Genomic DNA, 8,972 nt, shown 5'->3' with positions numbered 1-8,972 from the left:
AGAATGAATTTGGAAGCAGTTTTTATTTCTTCGACTATAAAAAAGATAATCCTGTTAGATTCTGAAGTAAGAGTCACCGGCCGGAGTTTTTTTCTTCAAATTTAATGATATACATTATAAGATTACCCCTGGTGACGAGCAGAATGATGGTGCAGCATGCATATATATCCTACATTTCTGTGGGCTTGACATTCCAACGTACATGGGTATACTAAGTTAAAAAATGAAAGCGATTAAAACCACTTCATTCCTCATTTTTCCTTATAAACCTGGCATTGCTGTTAGTAGAATGATTATGCTTGACATATCTTGAATCATTTAAAACTGTTTACTCTAGACACTTTTGTAATATAAGTTACATTTTATTACCAAAATTTTAAAATTTAAAATTTTATTAAAAACCAAAAATTATATTTTTATGAATCCGTACTGAAATGATAAGTTGAAGTTATTTAATCGATTCGCAAATATTATATCATTCCTCTAATCGAATAGTATAAAAATATGTTTTAAAATGAAATTTTTATTTCGATGAAACATTAGCGGCTCGTTAAAATATTACAAAAATAAGGAACGGGAGTCGACTGAAAACTTTAAAAGGAAAAGTAAATTAAAAAAAAAAAAAAAAAGATTAAATTAAAATTATTTTAAGAACATACTGCGTTAGTAAGCCAGCCGGCGGTAAAGTGTACTTTTGTTACAGTTCATTGACTGTGCATATAACTGACTGAATTCACATTCCAGATAGATCATATAATTGCATGCAATTCAATTCAATGCACCAGGCTGCATCCATTAAAGCAAATTATATAATATTCAAGACGTTTAAATACTATTAATATTATTGATTTAAGTACGTTGGCAACAACTGAACAATGTATTTTAAATCAATAATAATATAAGAAATGATTTCTATATATTTGGTACGAATTCCAGATTTGAGTTATTATTTTATTTTTTTATATAAACATATAAATATATATTCATATATGTACATATATGATTATATATATATATATTTTTTTTTTTTTTGTTTTTGTAGGGGGTGTCCAAATGTCCTGAAATAATGGTTTATTGTTGTCATCAATTCTGTTCACATCTATCTGTTACAGTAGAATATTTCCAAAATTCATCTGCAGAGTTATATTGTTTTCATAATAAAAAAATTGACTGTCAGATCATTTCTTTGGCCCCACATAAATATGAACTATGTAGACCGATATTTAGAAAAAAAAATAACAGTGTTAACTTATCCTTATGTTTATATGTATGAATAAATATAAATAAACGGTATCTTTTTAAAAAGAGTCGTCGCTTATTCTTAAAAAAATAACAAACGTTATCTCTATCAAACCAGAAAACATATTGTTTTTGTGTAACTCAGCACGATTTAAACGGCTTATTAGAAAGGGCCTTATTAGTTTCCGTTTCCATTTTAATAAATTACCAAACCGTTTAAAAAATGTTCCCACCAATTTATTTTAACTTAAAAGATTTTTTTTTACGGAAAAAATAATATTGTTGGTAAATAAAGTCGGTTAAAGATAGAAATTTACCGGACAAAAAAGGTTTTAACAACATTTCCGTCCTTTGTTTTTGTAAAATATCAATATCTATAAATATCAAATGTAAAAAAGAGGTTCTCAATGAATATATCTGTTCCACTTTCTTTTTCTTGCTTTATGTAAAACGATTCTATTTAACTGTCTGTATCGTATTATAAAGATGAAATTTTATAACCGCTTCATTCCTATTTTCCTTATAAACCTGGCATTGTTAATTAAATAATATAAACTTAATGTAGCTAACACTTAGATATATGTTTAAATTATAATAGGCGATTTAAACGAACGAAAGAGTCGGTATTTATTACGATTTTGTTCTTTTCTCCCTATATATGTTATTCACCTTTTGCATAAAAACTAAAATTTAAATAATTAAAATTCACGAGTTAAATAATAATAAAAAACTTATTTAGAATTAAAATAAATTTTGATTATAGTATAACTAATTAAATAAGAAACTTTTTTTAAAAAGATCTTTTTAATAAATTAATTGATAAGAAGTAATTATCAATATTTTAAAAATACAATTTTCATAAAGAATACTCTGACATAATTGTGTTATATATATATATATATATATATATATATATATATATATATATTTTACTATAAATATAAAAAAGTATTGTTGTTATTTAATGTATGTTAAACAGCATTTATTGTATAAATATTCGTATGAAATATATCAAATTTAATCCGTAAAAGTTAAAATGCTTGTAATTAATCTGAGAAAAGAATAAAATTAAAGAAATGTATATATATTACACGTATAAATAATTGATAGTTGTTTAGGCGTGTAACTGAAGTTAGCGAAAATCCGAATAGTACAGAATGTCAAGTTTAAACTCTATATACATGTTCATTTGTTTTAACGAGTGATATTAAGTACGGAAACGGCTTCGTATTTAAAATCTGAGTGATACTAACAGGTAGAAACAAGTGGGAATCTACAAAGTTACAAAATTATTACCTTATGGTGTGTTTAAAATTATTTTCCGCCATCTTGATACGCTATGTGGAAAGAGACCTTTTTTTTAAATAGAAAGGTGGACATGTAATGTATGATTTTAATGTAAAATGTTTCAAGAAAAACGATGGCGAAAATCGTTTCTCGTTAAATTCTTTTGTTTTTTAATTATAAGCAATCCATCGAGTGATTTGAAAGTAATTTTAGAGCATTTAAAAATAAATTTAATTATCGTAAGAATGATACACGATTATTTGTCTCTGTATTGATACTTAATGGCAATCCAGAACGAAGATATGACAATTCGAAAAAATAAATTTAAAAAGATTTTAAAATCTTGATTATTATTTGTAAAATAACAGATGAATCAAATGCGGTTTGACAATCTCGTCACCAAAAATATTACAGCTTTAACTTTCATTGTATTTTATTACAAAAATAATTTGTGTTTTCTATTCGCAGTCATTTTACCTTAACATTATCACCATTATTAATCAAAGGACAAAGGGACATAAAAGATTATTTTAACAAAATTTTTCCATTTACTGCTGACAATTATATTGTAATTGTAGACAGGACGTAATAAATATCCCACGATACTGTACCGTTACTGTAGATTGACGCTTGCAAAACAATGCGCTGGATGATCATTCTCATCTTAAAATTACTTTACTGAAGCGACAAATATCTTTTATTTACAAATATCAATTAATCTAAAACCTGAAAAATGATTTTTTTTTTTTCATTTGTCAACATATTTCGTTAGCCAGTTTAACGAAATAAGGTAAAGTAATCCTTTCAAATAACGAAGTTTAAAAAACGTAACGCATTAAATAACTTTTTTTTTTAATACTGGAAAACTCTTTATCTAAAAACTAAATCAGATTTACGTAATTAATATTTTTATATATTTGCATATTCCGCATTGAGGTAAAGGGTTATCTTCTTTAATACAAAATACTGATATATTTAGGAGAGCATTATGACATATTTTTAAATGAAATACGATCTAATTTTATGTGGTTTGTAGTCGGTTGTTTATCGTTATTATATGTGTTCTTATGAAAGTACCTATATGTGTTAATACGTAAAATGTTAATTAAATAATAAACTTAATATAGCTAATACTTAGATGTATTTTTAAATTATAATAGGCGATTTAAACGAACGAAAGAGTCAGTATTTATTACGATTTTGTTCTTTTGGCTAAATTAACAGCAGTCCTTCGGGTTTATTGAGTTAATTATAAAAAAGGAAACTCCCAACACGTTTAAAAAAGAAAATTGTAAATGAATCGTGAATTATAACAAATAATAATGAAAGCAAATAAAAATAAATGACTCGATATACTCGTATACGTCTAAACGAAAAATCATGAGAAAAAAATCAAGAAAGAAAGTTTAATATTAAATGTATAATTTATGATAAGGAAGCTTTAAAGTATTATTAAAAGAAGAAGAAAAAGACCAGACATAGGTAATTGTAAGAAAGAGTGTGAGTGAGACGGTGGAGTTGGGCGTATAAAGGAGGAGATGACAAAGTTTGTCTGTCTGTTCGTCTGTCTTGTCTATTTTGCACTACAAATGAGATGTAAATGGACCAGAGATGCCGAACGAACGGTTGGAATAAAATGTCCTACCCAGGCGCTCCACACCATCTAGTACAATATCATCAACAGTTTTATATAAATGCATATACTTAAATATCATCTTGTAATGAAGAAAACCTAATAAAAAGCTTTCAAGAATTTCATCTGAATGTTCAAGGAATATAATGTAAATTTAAAAAAAAAATTAAAAATAGAACTAGTATTAATAGATTGTTAAATTATGTATTTGATGATAATATAAGGAATATAATATTATGTATTTGACGATGTAATTTTTATTACATGTAAAAATATTAAAATATAATAAAATAAATTTGCTTTTATTTTCATTTCCCTTGATTTATTCTATTCTCAGTCAGTAGTGTAAAAATGCCGGTTCTGGGACAAGCGTCATCAATGACGTCATCAAAAAATCAATGACGTCATCACCCCGCCCCCCTCTGACGTCATAAAAAAAAATTGACCTTTGACCCGAAAAAAAAATTGACCTTTGACCCGGAAAAAAAAATTGACCTTTGACCCGAAAAAAAAATGACGTCATCAAAAAAAAAAAATGACGTCATCAAAAAAAAAAAAAATCAAAATGTGCTTACTTCGGCATAAAAAAATGTACACGTGCTTGCTGACTTTGCATTAACCTTGTTTACTAGTTTGAAAGTCAACCGATAATGCATTTGCGTCAATTGGTGATAGCATTGTTATTTTCAAAGTTATCTCAATGATAATGATAGCCGATACATATAAATACCCGCCAAAAATTTAACGGATTCATACTACGTTTTGCTGTTACTGTTACGTTTTGCTGCTACTATTATATTATCATCTTTATCATCTTTATTTAAAGAGGTAAGTGAAATAATATTTAAATGTAAAATTATTCGCTTAAATATAATTCTATTTCATATTTATTTAATAATTATTTTTCCAGCCAATATTTAAATGTAAAATAATTCTGTTCCAGTTTATGTATTTAAAATCAATTCTTGTACATCTAGTTCATTTAGACTAAGTGAAACAATTGCTTTAAACGATCGAGAAGCAATAACATGCCAATTTTGTAAAATAAATGTAATTAAATTTGTTACTATTCCATGTGCACATCCATTATGTTTTAGATGTAAGTTATTATATTTTAAAAAAGTACCTGTCGAATGTAATTTATGTAATACTTTAATTGTAGCTTTGAATAAATGTTTCTAAGCTTAATTTAAATTGATTTATTATATTTTCCTTTTTGCAGTCGAATGAATCTGCGATTATAGAAGAAGGAGAATATATTATTTATCCATTTTCCAATAATACAGCTAATGTATTATTATGTATTGTGAAACACGAAGAAAATGAATTTGACGAAACCCAGGAGGGGGATATTGAAATAAATTCTTTATCAGAAGATGAGATAAAAGAAAAATATATTTGTCAAATTTGTTTTAGTAATTTAATAAAAGTAACTTTTGTTTTGTGTGGTCATTCCGTCTGCAAATTATGTAATGATCGTCTCGATATTGAACCTATGGTCGATGAAAAAAAATGTCCTTTCTGTAGAAGTCCAATACAATTAGTAATTGAAACAAAAGGTGGAAAAATAGTTTAAATAAAAAATTGAAATGACTGAAGCTATTACATGCTAGTTTTGTTTTTAGTATTAAATAATTGTTTTTAATTCTTATGTTAGTTTAAGTAACACTTTAATTTTAGTATTTAATAAATGTCTTTAACGTTATAGTATATTATATTTCCTTTTTGCAACCAAATGAATCAGTTGTTGTAGAAGAAGTAATCAACAGTCATAGAAGAAGAATATAATTATTCATTCGTGAAAAAGGTATGTTAATAATTTATTGAAAGGAATTTTTTAATTTTTTGTTCCTAATATTTTCTGTTTCTAATATTTTTTTGTTTCTGTTTAAGATTGATGTCGCAGTTGCAAAAAGAGATTCTTAAGAGCTACTGTGAGAGGCTGAACATATTTAAAAAAGAACTAGAAGAAATTGAATTTGATATAAGACTATATGCTGTCAAAAGTGGAATCAGAAAAATAAATCTAGGAGATGTTTGTCCCGTTTGCGGCGCTCAGCAAAAGGATAAACACACTCCCATTCAGAATTATTAAAGAATGCGGATTAAATCGCTTCGATAATGATGGATTCGTTTCATGTAAGGAATGTAATTGGACTATAACCTCTGAAACTAATTTATTTCATTGCGGAATTGCACATAAAACATATGATGAAACTTGTAGTGTTGCTGAAGAATTATTCAATTGTTGTTTATTTTTTAAAGATAGCATAGTTTGTATTGACCTGATGATGAGTACTTTTAGTAATTGGCCAAGGCTTTTTCCAAAGGTTGAATTATTGTTGGAAGCAGGATTTTATTTCACCGGCGTGATGGATTCTGTGGCATGTATCGAATGTGGTCTTGAAATTTTTGAGTGGTTGGATAATGATAACCCGTTTAAGGAGCATCAAAAAGTTTCATATAATTGCAAAATGGTGAAAAATAAAATGAAAGGTGTGTTGTATTTTAGTAAACATTTTTATAAGTTTATCAGTAATATATAAGTATTTGTATAATTATTTTCTATTTGTTTGTTCTAGGTTAATTGCTGACGGAGTGTTGTGGAGAAATAATGGGTTCGTCTTCATCTGAAGAATATTTATCAATGATGGGAGAGAGTTCTTCCGACGAGACAGCTTGCGAATCTGAATCTGATATCACAAGCGATTCATGGATAATAGGATTTGTACCGGGAGGTCGAATAAAATCGATAAATCATTTAATAAATATTTTGAAGAAAACTTTCCCTTTATCAAGATTAGAAGTAATAAAGAAAGGAAAATATTTCGGTAATAAAACAGAAGTAGTAAAAATGAAAATACCGACAGTTATTGAATATGAATTTTTGCGAAACAAATTAATTGAGTGGGAATTTTATCTCGTTTATTATTTGTAAAATAATATGTTATCAAAACCAATGAATAAATAGATTTATAAATTGAAAAGAATTTTATTATTTTATCCTTATTTTTCACCTTAAATATATAAGTTAAAAACATCCAATTTAAATTTAGTTTATAATAAAATGATGAGTGTTAAACAAGGGATAGCAAGAGAGCTTCACAAGCAAGCTCGCAGAAATTTTTTGACAAGGTCTGTTGAACTTAAGGGTATAGACGATTTGTACCAAGCAGACTTAGTAGAGATGATACAATACTCAAGATTTAATAGGGGATATAAATATATTCTCACAATTATAAATTGTTTTTCAAAATTTGCTTTTGCTTTTCCATTGAAGAGTAAAAACGCAGATGAAGTTGTAATGGTCCTTAAACCCATATTTCATAAACATAAAATGAAGCATTTTCAAACCGATGATGGAAAAGAATGGTTTAATTCAAAATTGAGATCGTTATTACTAAAATTCAATATAAATCATTATTCAACTTTTTCCGATAAAAAGGCATCAATAGTGGAGCGGTTCAATAGAACTCTCAAGACTAATATGTGGCGTAAATTTACCGAACAGGGTGATTACCGATGGGTAAGTATATTGGATGAAATAATTGAAAAATATAACAATAGGGTGCATAGAACTACTGGTTTTAAACCTAAAGATGTTTCTTATAAAAACGAACGCGAAGTGTTGTTAAATATATTAAAGGTTGCAAAAAAACGTCATCAGCATACGACCACGATTAAATTTAATGTTGGTGATCAGGTAAGGATAAGTAAGTATAAAAAGATATTTGCGAAAGGATATCTTCCGAATTGGACTAATGAAGTTTTTACAATTTTCAAGATAAAACAAACACAACCTATAACGTACATTCTTAAAGATGGGAAAGGGGAAGTGTTAAAAGGAAGTTTCTATACTGAAGAACTTAGTAAAACCAAGTACAGCAACGTTTATTTGGTTGAAAAAGTATTAAAAAAACGCGGTGATAAATTATTAGTTCGCTGGTTGGGATTTGATAAGAAGGAGGACTCGTGGATAGATAAAAAGGATTTAATAAAATAAATTACACTTATGTAATTTATTCAGTAGCAGAGATGGATGCTGAAGAACAAGATCGGAAGCTAACAGTAATTAATTTTGACCGTTTAATAGGTGAGGTATCTGATTTAAATTCTATAAAAAGACATAGTCCTCTTCTTCCAGATAATATCAGATGCTTGGTTGTAGGTCCTTCAAATTCTGGTAAGACGAATGCAGTTTTCAATCTTTTATTTGACCCTAGCGGGTTAAGGTTCAGTAACATATATGTTTTTTCTAAATCATTGTACCAGCCTAAATACTTATTTTTAAAAAGTTTGTTGACTGATGTTGAAGGGATAGGTTACTATCCTTATAGTGATAACGATGTTATTGTGGCACCGGAAGAAACGGAACCGAATTCTATAATGATATTCGATGATGTAATATGCGAAAAACAAAATAACATAACAAAGAGAATTTTTTTAAAAATATACAATCCCATCCCAACCCTCACCATGTAGTGGATGATATATTGCTGTAAATGGTATCGGGTTTTCTGTTATTATTACTACTGCAGTAGGAACTTCTATTCCCTCTTCATCATCAGAATCTATTGTCTCACCTACTACATCTACAAAATAGTCGGGAAACAATTGCTGGCAAACATCAAATAAGTCTCCTACTGCTAAAGATTCAAATGGAACTATACACCATTTAGTTTTACATTCATGTCCAATATTTTCACAATCACTACATACGTCGCTTTCATCAACCTCTTCTTCACTTTCATCAATCTCTTCATCAATGTCAAACATATTTTTAACAAAAAATTCATTTTTTTGTAAACACATT

General features: G+C 27.5%; 1 protein-coding gene across 1 annotated transcript; it reads left to right on the top strand.

Moving 5' to 3' along the window:
• The first annotated feature begins 5,511 nt into the window (after positions 1-5,511).
• LOC142323012 (baculoviral IAP repeat-containing protein 1b-like) lies at positions 5,512-7,131 on the top strand. Its single transcript, XM_075362112.1, has 2 exons — positions 5,512-6,655; positions 6,742-7,131. Exons 1-2 carry the CDS (start codon positions 6,193-6,195, stop codon positions 6,744-6,746), a joined length of 468 nt encoding a protein of 155 aa, XP_075218227.1. The 5' UTR covers positions 5,512-6,192; the 3' UTR covers positions 6,747-7,131.
• The last annotated feature ends 1,841 nt before the right edge of the window (positions 7,132-8,972 follow it).

Source organism: Lycorma delicatula, chromosome 4 (assembly GCF_047948215.1).
Source record: "Lycorma delicatula isolate Av1 chromosome 4, ASM4794821v1, whole genome shotgun sequence".
Taxonomy (NCBI): Eukaryota; Metazoa; Arthropoda; class Insecta; order Hemiptera; family Fulgoridae; genus Lycorma; species Lycorma delicatula.
Note: the sequence above shows the minus strand (reverse complement) of the source record. Positions and strands in the feature narration are given on the sequence as shown.

Coding starts and splice junctions, on each gene's coding strand:
- LOC142323012 (XM_075362112.1), top strand. CDS start 6,193: ATGTTTGTCCCGTTTGCGGCGCTCAGCAAAAGGATAAACACACTCCCA.